The sequence below is a fragment of the Puntigrus tetrazona genome, chromosome 17 (genome assembly GCF_018831695.1).
Source record: "Puntigrus tetrazona isolate hp1 chromosome 17, ASM1883169v1, whole genome shotgun sequence".
Taxonomy (NCBI): domain Eukaryota; kingdom Metazoa; phylum Chordata; class Actinopteri; order Cypriniformes; family Cyprinidae; genus Puntigrus; species Puntigrus tetrazona.
The window spans coordinates 19,201,031-19,220,163 of record NC_056715.1 but is presented as its reverse complement, the minus strand read 5'-3'; the positions used below and the strand labels follow the sequence as shown (position 1 = coordinate 19,220,163).

The window sequence follows — 19,133 nt, the reverse complement described above, 5'->3', positions numbered from 1 at the left end:
TGGCTTTTAAAAATCAAGAAAAACGAAAACCCTACCTTTACTATAATATTTAAATATAATATTTAAATAAATGTAACAAATAAATAAAAGTATCTTTTTTTTTTTACATGTTTTATCTGCCTTAAATTAACCGAATATATTCAAACATTAACTTCAGTCATCAAATAAGTGTCTGTAACATCTTCATTGAATTTCATTGCTTTCAATAAATTTAAAATCGCTCATTCTCAAAATCACAGAGGTTTCAATATTTTGTGCTCTATTTCTCAATAAATTTGGTGCGAACCACACTCACATGACCACCAAAACGAACCTTAGGATCACCTGTAAGCCCAAATGGATTAATATGAACTGTCTTTGTCATGCTTTCTGTCTGCAGGACTACCTTGTGAACATCCTTTTGAAGACCGCACGCAATGAGACATGTGAAGGAGCCAGGTACTGCACGATCAGATCGTTCTTCACCCACTGTTCAAGGACAATGAGCCTCATTGCGCACTCTTGTATCGATTTTTGATATTTTATTTTGTTCCTATTCAAATGTTAAGCATCATTACAACCACGCTGATGTGTTTCGCATCGTCGATGATATGAACGGCTGCTTTACCGTGTTTCAGGTGTGTAGCGATCTGCAGTCTGGGGCTGTGGGTGTGTGAGGAGCTGAGACAGACAGAAACACACCATCAGGTCAAAGATGCCATTAACGTCCTGGGCGTCACGCTGAAGGTGATGAGATTTGAACTGTTCTTCGCTCTGTAGTCATATTAGTCTGCCCTACCGGCCTGTATTAAAACCTTTTTAAATTTTGTGAGCAGCCACTATTTATATATATATATATTATAGATCTGGTCCATGTGTTGGGCAGGCCCCTCACTTTATTTAAACTTAGGTGGGATTAATCGCGATTCATTTCTGTAAAAAGTGTACGATTAATCAATTATTTTTTCAATCGGTTAACGGCTTTAATGTATAGTACAATCGCAGTGCGGTTTAAAAGATGATCTGGAATGTAGTTTTCAAATGACAACTTCCTTCTTGAGTGTTCTCGTTTCGTTTTTTTATGCAGCAGTAATCTCATCCCGTTCACGTTGACTCAAAGCAGGTCAGGCCGAAATAAAGCTTCGGGAGAGGAGCAGGGTCTCCATCTTTAAAAGCGTGTGCTGTGCTGCTGGGAGTTTATTCTGAGAAAGCACTCTCTCTCTCGTTTTAGATTCCACATAAGCCCAGAGAAAGAGGGGATTGTGGGTAGAGCCGTAGAAACGGTCCATTAACCTGGAATATACCCAGCACTGTGTTTCTCTAAATGAGTTAGTCATAAATAAAAATAACAATGAAATTGAAAATATTGACAAAAATACTGTTTTTAATTAATTCAATCACTTTTTTTGTGTCCTTTTTGCAACGTCATGTTGTAAAAAATACCATCTGATTTATCACTATAATACTCTTATAGCTAATACTAATAATACTAATACTAATAATAAATTATGTGAACAAAAATTGAGGACAAACCTTAATATTGTCTATATTATCCTTAATATAATCTGTATTGATCTGATAAAATTCTGATAAAATGAGATTTTAGGGGAAGTGATGAAATGATAAATTTGTAATAGAACCGTCTAGTTGTTTTCTCTAGTTGAAATTGTATTTGTAATAATTAATTAATTCTTTAAAAAAAATTAAGATGTCTCTAATGCACAAAAAGGCTGTTTTAAGTTTATCAAAAATGAAGTATAATTGTGTTAAAAGTTATATGATTGCAATTTACAGTGACTGTTTTCTATTGTATTATTTTTTTAAATGATAATTATTCCTATGATGGTAAAGCTGAATTATGAGCAGCATCACTCGATTGTTCAGTGCCGCACGATTTTTCAGGAAACTTTCTAATATGCCGATGAGCAGCTTCAAGAAACATGTCTCATTAAATAGAAAGTTGAACAGAACGTCATTTATTTGAAACAGAAAGTATTTGTTACATTATAAATGTCTGTACTGGCATTTTTGAAAATTTGAAGCACGTTAACCTGATCGAAAATTCTGCAGATGAACAGGAAACGTCTTTCTTCGTGATCATGTTCATTTAGTAAAAAAATAATTCTGAAAACATGCTTTTTATGTTCATCTTTTTCATTTCGTCTGGACCGTAACGTGAGAGCGAATGTAATTTGTCTTTTAGTTCGGAAATAAGGTGGTGGCCAATGTGGCCTGTGACATCTTTCAGCTGCTGATTTCTCACTGGCGGCACTTACAGAGGCTGGATCCGTCCCTTCCCAAAAGAATCATCGAGGTACAAACCACCTCCCTCCACATGATGCATGTTGCATTACTGCGTAAGGGACACCCGTTTAATCTCCTCTTTTCATCTGTTGTAGATTTTTGTAGCAACCATAGCATTTCTTCTGCCCAGCGCCGAACACTCAACAGTTGAGGCAGATAAAAAGGTAAGCGTGCGAGCCGTCTCCGTTTGTGTAAGAAGTGCCGGACATGGGAATTCAGAAAGAGCGGCACGCGGCGCTTCGTCCGGCTCTCGCTTGTTCTCCGTCTCCACGACGTTGTTCCATCCTTCCCAACAGCTCGTCTTTGGCAGGTTTATTGATTGTTTTGTGGTCGTGTCAAGAGTGCGCTGAACGAATGCTTTCTCCGTGTGCTCTAGTTAATGGTGTCTCTACTGCTGTGCCTGCTGGATTGGTGCATGGCCGTACCTCTCTCCATCCTGCTGGAGCCCATCACCATGCCTGTGCTGGACGACCCCGCCTCGCAGAAAGCCCCTCTGCTCGACTACATTTACAGGGTGGGCGCTAGCATACTCCAGTTTGTTTCTTCAAATGAAAGCCGAAATATTCCGCCGCATGTGTGCGCGTTCTAATATAAATGCACTCGTCCCCTCAGAGCTCATATTTAGTCATCAGACACTAATGAGAGGGCATTGAGGGGCACGGAATAAATGAGATATTAGTCCCGGCCTGTTGTGCAGATGCAGACAGACACGGACCTTTGTGCAGATGTCATGCTCCCGGAAAAAAAATGGCCAAATTATTTAAATGTACCATTGTTGGACTGATAAGCTCACCAATGAAAGCCGAACTCAAGAATTCAGTTCATCATCATATGAGAAAAAATGCACCTGCTGCAACGGGGGAAAGGGAAGAATAAATGTTCTTTGTTTTCCTCTGCACTCGTTTGACTGTTAATCATTTTCCGCTAGTTATTATATGCTCAGTGGGATTACTTTAATCTCTCATTTGTCAGAGCTGAATAGCATGTAACACGGACACGTGCACGAAACCTCACCAGGACAGCACACCAGTGCTCGTAACGTTCGAGTGTTTTGTCGAGAAATAATAATTAGCGCCTATAGTACTGCTCAAATAATAATTGCTAATGACCGTCCTTTAATGTTATGGAGTCTCGGTTCATTTATGCAGCACAGTTTGAGAAGTGCCACTTACTACATTTACAACTAATGAAAATCACTCTGAATCTGGCAAGTGTGTTTTAACTAAAGAGATGAAATGTCCTGACTTTTTTGCTTTTCTCTTAATATCGCAGTTTGTTTCCAAAGAGGAAACAGTCGGTTTACGACTCGAGAAATTTCTTCCCTTACACATAAACACGGCCTGACTGAAGTCCATCGTAAGGTGGTCTGTTACTGATTTACGTTGAGAGATGATCCATTGCGCCTTTGAATGACCTGTACTTCTGATTTATCAGCAGTTTCCATTTAAGCCAGATGGCGCTAATGGCTCTATGGTGGTGCTCGTGTGGTAAAATGAAAGTTTTTAGGTATTTTTTACAACGTGAATTTCTATTTGATATTGTTTATGTAGCTTACGGGGTGGTTGTTTGCTGCGTGAGTGTGCGGTGTTCGAGAATGAGCCAAGGGATAAAGCCTTAATTAAATCAAACAGAGCAAACCTGTTCAGGCACTATGATAAACTGTGCTGGACTGTGTCTTATCTTCTCCAGCCAATAGAGCCATGGCCATCTGTTTTTGCACATCGATACACTCCCATATCACTGGAGAAATAGATTATTAGCCCATAAAGCCCCTCTCGCCGGGTTTCCTGGCTTAGCATTGTAAATATCGTCCCATCTCCATATGGCGGCCCTGTAGCGCTCAAGCACACCGTCTGGGTGTAACAACAATGTTTCAATCTATTACAGATTTCTTTTTAATGCATCTCAGTGGAGTGCCAAGAAGAGCATCTTCTGGCTGAAGTAATTTCTGACGGTGCTCGCTATTTGACGCTTTCTCATTAGGGGTTTCAAAATGCATTAACATCTAAACAATGCCATTAGTGTCTTATGAATTACATTTTGTATGTGTAAGTCGGTCTAGAACAACAAAGGATGCAGTTCATTATTAAGTAAAAAATTCCCATTTTTTCCAAAGGTGTTCCCCAGGGTTCTGTGTTATTTATTTTTCTTTGGTCATTTGTCATGTATCACAGGTGTACTTAATTCACTGCCCTCCTGTCTTAGGTGCTGCACACTTGTGTATCAGGGTCTAACCTGCACACTCAACAGAGCCACTACCTCCTCAGCCTGGCTGATCTGTCGACAGACTATGAACCCTTCCTTGCTTTAGGCAACGTCAAGAGCTTTGAACCTCCGCCCGTCCACAATGTCATGGGAGACTTCGGAAATCTTCTCACTGTGGCTGAAGGTAAGGAAATTGATGTATGCTGCTTTTAGGAGGAACACGAAGACTGCGATTGTGCTGTGTTGTCGTCTACAGCATGCCTAGGCGAATGTCATGACTACTCTGTCGTGAACTATCACATTTCAACAAAAACAGAGTCTGTTTTTAAGACCGTTAATATTGTTTGCATTATTTTGCGCTTCTAACCCTTCTTGTGTCAATTCTTTGAGAAATAAGTGTTATTATTTATCTATTTATTTATATATTTTATATATCTTTTTTTAATTTGATTGTAAAATGCTAATGCTATCGGTTCCAAATATGTATTTATGTATAGTGAGTTGAACCACATTTGTGTAGTTTTGTCACGAGACTTTCTTCAATGTAAGAATTTTTCCTTCACATTAACTCAAATCACTTTGCAATGTCTATAATGTAAAGGCAAGTTTGACTAAATTTACTGTTTCAGCATTAAATCTACTTTGAAAAGAAAAAAAAAAACCCACATAAAAAAGGAACATTTTTAATTCGTCCTGTGAGTTTATCCCGAGCTCTCGTGAATCATATTAGAGCAAATGTAGCACAATGTGAAACGAAATAGAATTTTAAAGAGGTGTGCATTAGTTCCCTCATCCACTCAAAGCAAGCCCATTTATGCCAATTATTAAAGAAATCATTTTTTCCTCCTCCGACCTTGCTTTATCCATTAGGCAATATTTCTTGTGTGTTTTCTACCTTGGCATGTCATCAAATATCTGTTTTTGGTGGGGTCGGGCTGTGGGGTTGTGGCGGGGGGGGTGTTCTTTCCTCTTTCAACAGGGTTGCCTTTTATGACAGTACATTTATATCTGTGGAGTAGAGGAAGAAAAAGAATGCTGGCTTTTCCAACGCAAACATCTCCATCCATTGACATGCTTTTTATATCTTTGTATATGAAAAAAAAACAACCTTAGCCAAAGAGCAACTCATAAGCAATATCCCACTACCTAGCTCATATTGATTAGTTCACTTCAAAGCTCTGTGCATCCCTAATGCAACTTGCTCGTCTTTGCAAAGAGCTTTTTCCACTTTGATGGGGATGATGGTATTGATAGCACTGTCACAATGTGAGCACTTCGTTTTTTTTCCCCCCTTCTCTCTCTCTCATCTAAATCTTAATATCCACTAATGACAACACTAGATTTCTCACTTTGAGAGGTGTTCAGCATTCAGAGGACTTTAATTCATAGTGCTTGCAGAGCCCTATTCACTCATCAGCAAAGGTGTGATGCTCATTAGTGCAGCTCTTTGAGTCTGTTTTGGGAGAATGAATAGATATTTTAAAGGTGTCCGCGCGGACGCCAGTGTACGTGGTGCAAACGTGGGTAAATGGCCTTTACTGGTCATGACAGCTAAAAGCCAGTATAGCGACCAGCCTTTCGGAAAGTAAGGGAAAATACTGTACACGGCCAGCAAGAAGATTGGCTTAATTTTTAAAAAGTCAGTCATACGGCAATGATTATCCAAAACGAATATTTACATGATTGTGTTTTCCAATCGATCGAATCAAATATTACAGAGAGATGTATAATAATTTCTCATAATGGCCAGCTGACTGTAAACTATCCCCCTTCTGTTGCTCCTTAGCAAATAATAATTAACTGTATGAAAATGAAATATTGATTTAAATTTTTGATATGAAAAGAGAGTTGGTTGGATTGCCACTGACAACGATTGATCTGTATGAATTTATTAGTGTCCATTGCCTGCGCTAATATGTACATGTCAGGCTAGCCAATATTTTTGTGCATATTTACTAAAAATGTAATTATAAATAGAAATGTATTAGATGGCCATGCTTATAACTCTTCTGTTTATTGACCAATTGGCCTTATGGCATTGAAAGCAAATTATAGCAAACCTCCAAATATCGGCCCTCTAATTGGGCAACATGTTGGTTTGTCACAAGTGAAAACGGTGGACCCACAGAATACCACAACTGACAGAATCACACACATCCCACAGAGTGGTGTGATATAACAGGGTAATAGGCAGAAACTTTATTATTTTATATTAAAGGCATAGTTCATCCAAACATTTCATTTACGCATCGGTTACACTTACGATGCTCCAAGTTTCACCTGCTTCATCTTGGAAGCACAAACGAATACACTTCTAATGAAACCTGAGAGTTTTGACACTTCAAAACTTATCCACAAAGGGATAGTAAAATTATTCCTAATCAAGCTTAATAGAAATATTTGGAAGAGATACAATCCATTTATATGACGAACGGACGTAAATAGAGCACATAATTTATTGCTAGCAGAGGCTCTGGATGATGCTTGAAGTCACTCAAGCAAGTACGGTTTCTGTGTACAAAATTTATAATAACAGAGGAACTCTATAAATCTCATGTTTTGCATAAATTAATATTTGTGAAAATATATTTTGTTTCAAAGTTGATCCAAAGTCTGATTTGTAATCGTGTGAGAGTAGATACATATGTATCCTGTTTATCCTTATTTAAATAGAATCTAAGGATTTGGCTTCTTCTATAACAAGGCTATATTAATATGAAATGAGTATTATCTTTGTGTAGTATGTTCTACGTATTTGTATTTAATTTTGCTGCATGCTTTTCTGTTTTTTACCCTCTTTTTGTCTTATTTTTATTTTATTTTCTACAGTACCTTTCTCATTTACATTCAGGTTTATTTGAATGTTTATTACTGTACTTTGCCCCTTTTGAATCGCAGTAGTCATCAAAAATCATTAGAGTTGTGCTAAGACGAGTGCATTTTGGTCAACTTTGATGAAAGTTTTTATTCACTATAAATGTTGGCTAGGGATTAAATACATTGATGACAGAATTATGATTTTTTATTTTTGTACTAATACTTTGTGCAAGCCGCATGTTTTCAAATTTGCTTAACATGTTGTTTCATATCCCAGAAAAGAAAAGGAGAAGCCTAGAGCTGATTCCTCTAACTGCTCGGATGGTCATGACACACCTGGTCAATCATTTGGGCCACCATCCTCTCAGCGGCGGCCCTGCTCTCTTGAACAGCCTGGTCAGTGAAAACCACGACAACCCCTACGTGGAGTCCTCCGAGCTCTCCTCTGAAGTCTTCAAAAGCCCCAATCTGCAGCTCTTTGTCTTCAATGACAGCACACTGGTCTCATACCTGCAGATCCCTTCTGATAGTTCCAGCACGGCCGCGGTATGCACCAGCCCGAGGGATCATTCCTCCGAGGTGCGTGTCATTGTCAGGGACATCTCGGGAAAGTACTCGTGGGACGGCGGCGTCCTGTTCCGCACTTTGGACGGAACTGGCTTGAGTATGGGTGGCAGCAGAGAACGGTCGTCTCGCGACGGCGCTCGCTCTGAAAAGCAGGGCTCGGTGCGCTCCAGTAAATGCTCCTCTGAGCTGGAAGTGGAAGATGGCGCGGATGTGCTGGACCAGCTACTGGAAGACCTTGGCCACAGCAGCCCCGAGTGCCTGCCACAGACCCAGCTAAGGCTCACCCAACCACCCTCTCCACCCATCGGCATGAACCCTGAGATAGAAGGGCTCATCATGGATGCCATCCTCAGACAGGCCAAACAAGAGGGCGAGGAGCTGGCCCGGCGACAGACCGAAGATCCCAGCATCAGAGCAGAGAGACAGAAAGAGCCCACACACCACGAGCCAAAATCTGCTTTTTACCTCTGCAGACTCCTCCTCAACGACCTCGGCATGAACTCATGGGATCGCAGGTAGGGGAAAACATTAAATGAATGCGGTCACCTACTTGCAAAGCCCCTAAACTCATTTAATTAAACAAATTAAGACAAAGATTAAGATAAAATCGTGTTATGCCCTGACATGATTTGCTTGTTAACCTTTTAAGACCTAGAGAAAGGGCCTTTCACCACTGGTCCTGGTTTTTACATTTTTTACATTAAAGTTGCATGTCTGTGCCAGTTTTTTTTTTTTGTATTATTATATACTTAAATTACTACAATTATGTTTGAGAAAGGAAGAGCTCTGATGGTTCAAGAAATGGTTAAAAATGTGCTTTCTACACATGTCTTTTTTCTGTCTTCAGAGAAGTAAGCTTATAGATTTGCTAAAAGTACTCGGTTGTACTTTGGTTGAACTGGACTAGAAGAAAATATTGGGGGAAAAAAGACTAAATAAGTGATTTTGCCTGTGTCTCAGCATTTATTTCGAGTTTTCGTGACTGTTCCATTTCTTTTTGTCTTCACAGAAAAAGCTTTCATCTTCTGAAGAAGAACTCTAAGCTCTTGAGAGAGCTGAAGAATTTAGACTCGAGGCAGTGGTAAGGGTTTCTGCTCATTTCATCTGATGCCTGTGCCTTAAAGTTTCATACACATAATCACAGACCAAGTAAATTAGCAATGTGAAAACATATTCGTAACCTTCTGTCTGACTCCTCAGCACTTAAAACTAAAAATCAGCGGCAAACAACAGCATGCATTTGGAGAGCTCAATCATGCAGCTTAATGCCAGTCTACAGAGAGTGGCTAAATCCTTTAAAAGCACTATTAAGGAGACATGTCTTAAGACCACTCTCAGATACTCCGCTCCTCGCGGCCTAATCCTGCCCACGTCTGGCTGATCACAGCTCCACACTTCTCAGCCAACAGCGATCAATAGGCGCTCAGAGTGGCTAATTACAGAGGCTTATTAAAGAATACCCCCAGGATCGGGCCACCGTTTCCCTCCTCATGCATAGCCGGCCCACTCATGGCAACCGCTGACTGAGCATGCCAAACATCACGCTGCAAGGGCACGACGCTTCCTTAGCAACACTGCTAAAAGAAGCACACATGCCTCACACGAACACGCGGCATACCTGGATTTGCTGTGAAGCATTTTTTGGCAAAAAGTCATTTAGTAAAGTGTGTTTCAATGATAAAACAATAACTACATCCCAAATAACGCATTATACACTATGCACTTTTACTATTATGCGCTACGTACTTATACACGTGGTATATGAACTATATGGTTATTTTGTCATTAATGATAATAACGCCCTTCGTGACTTAATTAAATATGAATATAATGAGCACGACAGAGGTGGTGCTATGTATAGGCTATACTGGACATCCAATTACTTAACTACATGTTTCACAAATGTTCCTTAGAATAGACTTATAACTGTATAATATTAATAAAAATATGCTTACGTGGTATTTATACAATATTTTAATGATGCTAAAATAACACTGATCTAAACTCCATCCCCATAATGACAAAACAATACCAAATTTGTAAAAAAGAAAAATGGAAAAATTATTCTCAAATGCATCCCATTTTGACTTTGTGATGAGATCTCCGCTTTGATTACATACACAGACAGGATCAAATATGGTGATACCTCAAATGTCTTGACGTTTAGCATTTTTGTTTCCAGTCGAGAAACGCACAAGATCGCCGTGTTCTACATCGGAGAAGGCCAGGAGGACAAGTACTCCATTCTGTCCAACACGGAGGGCAGTCAGGCCTATGAGGACTTTGTCTCTGGGCTGGGATGGGAGGTGAAATAACACATCAGATCCAGTTTGAGTCCGTAGTGAGCAGATGTGAGGACTATCATAGCATCAGGAGGTTTCTCTCTCTTTTTCAGGTGAATCTGGCCACTCACTGTGGGTTTATGGGTGGTTTGCAGAGAAATGGCAGCACGGGTAGCACAGCACCATATTACGCTACCTCCAACGTGGAGGCCATCTTCCATGTGTCGACTCGCATGTCTTCTGATTCAGATGACTCCATCACTAAAAAGGTAGTTTGAAGCACCTCATTTCCTGCTTGTCAACAAATTCATCTTTTGTTTTTAGACGGGTAAAAATGCCCCAGCTTTGTCAGGAGAGCGCTTCCCAGTTACTTTACATTCAGAGAGCAAATGAGAAAGGAAAAAAGGTCATGCTCTTCAGTTTTAAAATGACCTTATGTTAAACCCACCATTTTAGTCACTGTTGCTGTCTCTATACAGCTTTCTGATATTAGCTCTTCTTCTGCCACCATCACGCAGTAAGAGAGCAGCAGTATTATTTCTAATAATCATATCTAGTAAGGCTGGTTGGTATATTGAGTTTGTATGATATGTTAATTTTTCTTATAGTAAATGTGGACTAAGGCAATACTGTTTATATCGATATGAAGTAGTTTGATTGATATAATGGTATTTCACAAAAATATTTATTTTTAAATAAATACAGATTTTTTTTTTTATCCAAATAAAAACAAGATATATACCATATATTGCCATTCAGCCATATACCAGCCATAACCAATACAGAGATTATTAGATATGGGTTTTTTTGGCCATGTCTCATGGAAGGCTACATTCATGTAAAACCGGACAAAGAAATGTGTGATGAAGATTTAGAATTAAAGCATTGATGATAGTCAACAAAAAATACTTGACAAGTTTTAAAAGGGTCACGAACTGCTGTTTTTGTACTGTTCTCTTAGGTCCACTTATAATGTTAACACGATTTATCCAACAACAAAAAAAACATAACGTTGAAGTAACAGGCTATGTTCTGTACTGTTTTGACCCCCACCCCCCTGTTTGAATGGGCCTGGAGGATTGAAGACTCGGAAGTAAACGCCCACTGCTATTGGCTAATAGTTGTTTATGTTTGACAGCCTGCATCCTTCAGTTCATTTAGTCAAAAAATGCATAAATACTTACATCATCTATCCGTTTAAGGCACAATGTAATGGTGACCACCATAATGAAAATAGTTACTCACCCTTGTGTGGAGCACCATGGTGTCATTTTTTAGTTTAGGTTAAAAAATCTGTAATTGAATTTTGTATTATTTGTAAATGAAGCTGCAGTAAAATGAAGTGAACAAAGGAGCAAGTTCTTACTGACCAGTGTATATATACCTGTCTATTTTCCCCTCCCTAAAACCCAAATTCTATGAGAATACTGCAGCACGAATGTTTGCTAACGCCTAGAAACGCTGTTATTTGCTTTAAAATGGTGATTTAATGACTGCAGACTCGCCAGCAGGTGAGTGGCACGCGTGTAGAGCGTGACTTCTGGAGCGTGCTGCTGATTGCACAGCTCTGAGAGCTGTGAGGCCGTGTCACCAGCGAGGGAGCCGAGCATGTGCAGGTTTAGTAACAGCTCCCCCTCTCTCTCTGGACTCCAGTGCGCGCTGTGACTGGGGCCCCGATCAGCACATTAACTCACGCCGCAAGGGCCAAAGGCCTGCCGGATACCAGCAGGGCCCTGCTATCGAATTCCGCCCGTGTCGGCGGGCCGGCGATCGACACGCGTTAGCAGGTTAACGCTGGCAAAATGAGCCGGTAGGAACCTGCTTACTTTGAGCGCTCAATCCGATCATGCGCGGGCCTGCAGAGAGAAAAATTCATCAGGCTCCCGGACGCCGAAGCCCCTCACCGCCAGAGCTCATATTAGCCCGTCGCAGCCACACTCCGCTTCCTCCCGTTCGGTGTAAGGGAGGGAGTGCGTGTGCCGCGAGCCGTGCTCGATTCATTTTGGCCATCAGGCCCCGTAATTGCTGCGCTCGCACTCTGGCAGCGAGAGAGGGCGACTGTTGGGCGGCACGTGAGCGGGGAGGGGTGAAAGGGCTGTTTTATCAGCCACAGCCAGACAGGAAGTAACTCCTCTAATTTACAAATGCAACTTTCAGAGGTAGCGAGAGAAAAGAGGGGTGAAGAGCCGACAGCAAGGAAAACAGAGGGAGAAAAAGAGAAGAATTCCTGAATCCAATTGAGTGCTGGGGGGCAGAACGGAGCAGAGCAGCTGGCTGGGCTAGTAATGCAGTTACTGGGAGGGTGTTGCCATGCGAGGCCACGGTGTCAGGAGGCAGCCGGTCATCCAACCACACACACACACACACATACACACACACACTCTTTTGTTGCCGAGGGAAGGACGCCGCTTCTGTACAAGGCAGCATTTAAGCTTGAGGGCATCTCTTGCTTTGCTCAGTGTCCGTGTTTCATGCCCTACACACTTAAAAATGGTTCTTTTAAGAGCCGTTCACTAAAAGGTTCTTTGGGATCTTTCTTCTGTGACATCATGTGAAAACCTCCTTTTGGAAACTTTGTTTTTAAGAGCATACTCACATGGGGCCACCAACATCCTCATATTTTTGTGCTTGCTAATGCAAATGACTTTTATTGCTCATACTTAAAGGGTTAGTCCAGCCCAAATTGAAAATGTCCTTCCAAACACATAAAAGCTTTGTTCGTTTACAGTGATGTTATGGTGCCAAAACGCTGAATAAAGTCGTTATTTTTGTTTTCTTACCATACAAAAAGTATTTTCGCAGCTTCATAACGTTATGGTTGAACCACTGATGGCAGATGGACCATTTAGACAATGTCTATATATATATATATATATACACACACACATTATAATAGATTTTTTTTACTCATCCAGCTATTTTTAGCTGTACAAAACAGTACATTTTGCTGTTTGATATTGAAAGTTGGTGTGTCTTATTTCCTTGTAATGCACACTATTTGTTTCTAGTTGTTTACTTATAGCGTCTAATGAACTGGAAGCCTCACCCATAGGCTTACCTTCTGTGTCTGATGTTTCAGCTCAAAGTGCCCCACAGATCAATTATATCACTTTGAAAATGCCTATGCACACATCTGAAGGACTGAAAGCGAGTGTCAAAGTCATGCGAGTACTTAACTAAGTTCTCATGAACAAGCAAATTTTAGGAAAGAAATAATATAGACTGTACACGGTGTTATCGCTTTTAAGGCTTGTTTCTGTTGCTGGAGGTAAAAAATTGTATCCATATAATATTTAAGATCTTTTGGCTTTGGCTTTAAAAATGTATCTAGTAAAATAAATAGATTTATTAGAAAATATTTATCCTTTAGATTTTTTTCAAGATGATAAAAACCATACAAAACATCCTTGTACAACAAAGACAACAAAATTGTCTAAAAGAGAAGCACGTATAAATAAACCGAATATTTTCAAAAAAAATGGTTACATGAGTACATTCCCAATAAAAGATGAGAGACAGATTCATCTATCATTCCACAAAAGGAACAAAGAGGATGCTTTTCTGGAAGCATTTTCTTAATATAAACATTGACGGGGTGAACTCGAAGTAGCAATTTAAAGGATGCCTCTTTAACCTTATTCGTGATTAGATTATTTATTGGGTAAAGACTACACGTTCTTCCAGGGAATATCATGAAGATAATTACTCCAGTGAAATACAACAAAAGGAGCGGTAGTTACATCATTTTGAAAAAGATGTTGAATCTTTTTATTCCTGAAAGAAGGGCTGAGCGCAAAACATTTTTTTTTCTTTCCTTTGAGAAGGGTTAGGCAATGAAATAAAGGAGGGTCCAGCATTACCAGTTTTTAAAAGAGCAATAGTTCCACTAGGAATAGCGTCCATAACTATGACAAAATCAGGTGAGGTGACACAAATACACAGTTTTTTAAGAACTCAGAATAAGAAAGTAAATAACCATTGCTATTTAAAAGCTGAGAAAGCAAGAATTGTTTTTAAACCAATCAGGAAAAAACTAATTTACCAAATATAATGGTTATTCAAGATAACTGGTGACTAAAGTTATGTTTATATATTAAGTGCCAGGCCAATAGCACCTACTTTGGAGAAAACTGAATTTGAAGATCGGGACAATTCAAAAACTACCTCAATCAATTTATCACTGAAACTGGAATGTAAACATCTTTATCATGACTAGATAGACGCAGTGAGTTTGTCTTTGCTATACACATTAGATGCCATTCAGATCGTCCATCCTTAGAGGGAGTGTGTGACGTTTCAGATCCGCCAATCTGGTTTCATCTGTTAAAGATAACCTTTTTGAGGCAGTGACTGAGTAGATCGGAAAGTCATGATGGCTCATGAAAAACTACTACAACCACAGCTATTTCATGCAGACTGTGCAGTTTACTGTGGATTGACCGTTTTGAAACTTATATGGTAGTTACATAGCCCCTAGGCCTCACTTATTATGGAAAAAGCCAGGAAAAAAAGCACACTTTCATTTTGGCGGATGCTAAAATGGGTGAAAAATCCCAGAGCCTTCCATTGGCGGAGGAACCTGAGCTATATCTGGAGACCAACACACGAGAAGGTCTTAGAGATGGACTCCATTGGCTTGTGTGGGAAAAATCTCCAAACCACCCAGAATAACCTAGCAACAGCATGGCACATTTTAGCGATGCATAGCAACCACCCACAACACCTTCACAGGCGCTCTACTTGAGCCTATTCTAAAGTTCAGGTTTCTTAGAAGCCTGCGGTCTTTAACATCTGCTCCCTTTCATTGAGAATGGCATCTGGCGTATGTGTACAATGTGTTGTGTGTTTCCTCTCTTCGCCCAACCTGTTTACATGCCGCCAATTCTTCTGCTGACTCTCCAAATGGATCGGTATGCGCCGACCCAATCAGCTTGTTGTGGATTTGTTTAATTTTAGCCCATTAGCATAATTAAGGGCTTATGGGGAAATGTGGTAATTGCATTTTTGGTGAAGAGGACATGTTTTGGTAATGGCTCATTAGGCATGGGTACATCGGCAGATGTTTAACGACCCATTGAGAGGAACTCGCTTAAGGCCTCGCCGCCACAGCGACATGCTTCCAAGACTCCTCTTTTTTGATTACACAGGTCACTTTAATTTCTCACCATTTTGGTAATAGTCCACTTAATTGTTGTTAATTATTTGGAATGAAGTCTTTATGGTCAGTCTGTGCCGCTTGTCTTTTGTTTAGTCTTTGACAGTAAATGATGCTTTGAGCACCAGAATCAACCACTTGTGTGTTGCACTCTATGAAATATAATTTTTTGTCGCTTTATGTGTGCATTTTTAGGCTCGGATTGGGGGGATACAAGAAAACATTTCTATCACCTTATTCTTAGTTTGCTTGCTAGCAATAGATTTCGTAGTATACACTTATATACTGCAAGTTAATAAAATAAATAAAATTTAAAGAGTGAACTGTCTGTTTTATGGTATTTTCTGTTATTTTGATTTGACCTCTATGTAAAAGCTGTAGTGCTTTTTCAAAACCACATTGCTACTAAAACTAAAAACGAATTTTTAAAGTGACATTAAAACAGTTTGATATATTGCAAGAGTATATGCAGCATTAAGCAGAGTCATCAATGCTGTCTGCTTTCTAGGTTTCTAAATCAGATCTGACTCATGCTACGAACAATTTCTAGTCATTGTTTCAGATTCTCCTGACCGAATATAAAAGCATTTACAGTTTTGTCGGCTAGCAGTAGCGCATCGCTGAGCCCCTCGTGTAAAAGTCATTGCAAAAAAAAAAAAAATTGCTGGTGCTTCAACATTAAAACTACGTATTAATCAGACTCTCAGCACCCATGCATTTTATGTTCCTGAAGTCCCAAAAATTAGCTTTCGAAAAATGCATTTCCTACAAATGTATGTATATTTTTATGTAAAATGAAAATCTGTCCAATGTTCTGGCTAAAGTCAATTTGTTTAAATGATTGAAACATAATGAACCCAATTTCTGCAGCTCATTTGACTTCAGATTGAAAATTCCCAAAATAATTTCACCTATTATGTACTAAAATAAATGTACAGTCTTTCTTTTCTTTCTAGAATTATAGTTGACCGTGTAGAAAACGTACAGGTTTGCGAGAAAGAGTCGTATTTTTTGATGCCTACAGTCCTTTTACAATGTCTTTCTAAGAATTTGTTTTTCAGTACATATGTACCGTGAAAACGATTATCTATGATTGTTTTTTTTTCCCTAATGTGCAGCCCTCGTGATGTTTCTGACTAATGTTGACAGCATTTTATTGGTTTGCACGTCAGATTTATTGATGCTTTTGCCTCTGGTTGGTCGTAGCTTCGTCACTTGGGAAACGATGAAGTGCACATCGTGTGGTCGGAGCACACACGGGATTACAGACGAGGAATCATTCCCACCGACTTCGGAGATGTCCTCATCATCATCTACCCCATGGAAAACCACATGTTCTTTGTTCAGATCATGAAAAAACCCCAGGTACGTCCCTCATGGTAAACATAATGACATTACGTTACATTAAAAACCACAGCCGCCCACCATAACTTACCAGATTTTCATATATTACGTGAAATGCCTCTCTCGAGGCGTCTTAAGATCTCGGCCAGGATGCGCGATGTTTCGCTGATTGTCAGGAGATGTAGATTGCGGCTGGAAGGGCTGGAGGGTATCTCTTCCTGTCTGTTCTCTGAAAGCACTAATGCTGGAAGTCCATTACTGCACTGTCGGCACGCCACTCTCATCGCGGTCAAGCTGCCTTTCATCTTCCTCCTCCCGCGTCTGCCACTAGATCCCCAGAGAAACCGAGCGCGCATCATTTGTAATTTCTGGCAAACACTTCACCTCTACGAGACTTGACTGCTGTGTGCGTCGAGTGGCCTGGATGCTGTCGGATGTATGCTTTCTGCAGCATGTCACCAGCTGCAATTAGCCAAATTCCCTGAGCCGTGTCACTGTTATCTGCTGTTCCACTCAAATAACTCTCATTTCATCCACTCGAGAAACGCAAGCCTTGGCAAATGGAAGTGATGCATTATCCATCCGCTAGATTCATCATCGATTTTTAATTTTTTTTTCCCAGTCTGTTTGTGGTGTACACGCATCGCATTCAACGTGGGGTTGAGAATTTATGTAAATTGATTTAGTATTTAAAACTAGAAGCAATATTTCTTTATTGTTAACTCTGTTTCCACCAGGTTCCTTTCTTTGGGCCTCTGTTCGACGGAGCGATAGTAACTGGAACGCTGTTGCCGAGTCTGGTGCGGGCCACGTGCATCAATGCCAGCAGGGCTGTGAAGTCTCGACTGCCCCTCTATCAGAGTTTGTATCCTTCGACTTTACAGTTGATAACCGGTTACCTGCGAGATCACAGCGTTCTGTATGTGATTTGACACTAATTTTATGCTTGTAGGTGGAATGCACTCTGAGCATGCCTCGTTCCACTGATACAATTAATGAGGTTGTTTATTAATATATAGACAGCGATTCGGTTTTTGGCATTGCGTGTTGCTGTTACAACAAAAAACAGTCCAGCTCATCTATTTCTGGCCTCTTTTCTTGGTTTTATAGTATTCTGGGTGTTTTTAGGGAGTAAAAGATTGAGTGTGCTGGAATGGCCCTGGAAATGCTTGGGTAGTGCATATTTTCTGGTAATGTGGGGAGAAGATTGAAATAGACCCACCGTGTCTATTTTGTCTCCGGCTGATGAATTATTACAAATCAATTCCCAAGTTGAACTGTGGAAGCCTCACCTTGAGCGTCCATTAATTTTTCAATAATTCATTGGCCAAGAGTCAACTGTTATGCTTATATCATGGCTAAAATTTACATTTGTTTGTCTCGTAACTTTTTTATCTAGCATATACCATTTCTACACATATCCGCTGATTGAGTATCTTGCTATTCAGTCAGTCATTTGGTGATTTTCACAAAATAATATCTTCAGATATTATTAATAATATATCCTTCAGAAATTATTTTAAGTAAGCTGACTGTGGCACTGTGTATTAAGGCAATATGCTGAACAAATCATAAGTCGATATTGCTGCATCATGTCTGATTTTTAATTCTGCTCTTTCCTGTCTGCAGTGATATTGCGTCAGCGTGATCATTATTGAGAGTGGGTGTGTGTGACTGTTAATTGTCTCTTGTGAATAGGGTGTGAAAGGCCATTAAGGGTATTCTGCTTTCACAGCTTCCTGCAATGACTTGATCTGTCTCTATGAATAATTGATCTGCTTTTGGGTGCTGCTTCCACACCACTGTCTCTTATCTGTCCGTCACGAGAACATCTGCTCGACAGACACCGCTTACGCTCACAAAAAGAGTGTCTCACTCACCCATTCCCTGTGTGTTTTTCCATTGGCCATTCCATCTCTTTGTCCAAGGTTTGAGGTTATGGCGTATGAAGTTTGGGATGATGTTTTAGGACCTGAACTGGCGGTTGGTCCTGAATTGACCCACATGTGTAAAACATTGATATAATTCGAGGGCAAAAGAAACGAGGCGATTTTTCCTATTAAACTGGTTGCTAGTAATTGAAAGACGGACTGTGATGGAGAGACCTTAAAGTTGTTCCTTCACTGTTTTTATTGTTTCTGATGCATTGTTGTTATGCATTTCTTGATCTAGCTGAGTGCATGTGGCAATAAGAATGGAAGGGACGCGCTCATTTTATCTAATTTATGTATAGGTTTATGCAAATGTTTTGATTATTCCTCTTTTTATTGTTTTTTGTATTTATTTCTTGGAATACTGCATTCTGATTGGCCGTCAGGTATGCTGTAAACACGTTTAATGCACAGGTAGTTCCAAAAAAAGAGAGACAGAAAGAGTCAGAGGTCGCACATAACCTTACGCTTCCCGCGGTTTTTAGTAATAAAATCGCCGTATATATTATATTTATATAATTTCTTTATATTTCTCAGCAAGGAGGTGTA

At 39.9% G+C, this 19,133-nt stretch overlaps 1 protein-coding gene across 8 annotated transcripts in view; it reads left to right on the top strand.

Annotated features, from left to right (window-relative positions):
• ralgapa2 (Ral GTPase activating protein catalytic subunit alpha 2) overlaps positions 1-19,133 on the top strand; it is a 132,284-nt gene that overhangs the window by 62,293 nt on the left and 50,858 nt on the right. For all 8 annotated transcript variants that reach the window (XM_043262784.1, XM_043262781.1, XM_043262783.1 and 5 more), the window contains 12 exons: positions 380-438; positions 618-726; positions 2,183-2,293; positions 2,379-2,447; positions 2,660-2,797; positions 4,489-4,672; positions 7,583-8,387; positions 8,882-8,953; positions 10,055-10,178; positions 10,268-10,423; positions 16,516-16,674; positions 17,391-17,518. In XM_043262784.1, coding sequence (XP_043118719.1) covers positions 380-438; positions 618-726; positions 2,183-2,293; positions 2,379-2,447; positions 2,660-2,797; positions 4,489-4,672; positions 7,583-8,387; positions 8,882-8,953; positions 10,055-10,178; positions 10,268-10,423; positions 16,516-16,674; positions 17,391-17,518 — 2,114 coding nt within the window. The remainder of the gene's footprint in view (positions 1-379; positions 439-617; positions 727-2,182; positions 2,294-2,378; positions 2,448-2,659; positions 2,798-4,488; positions 4,673-7,582; positions 8,388-8,881; positions 8,954-10,054; positions 10,179-10,267; positions 10,424-16,515; positions 16,675-17,390; positions 17,519-19,133) is intronic.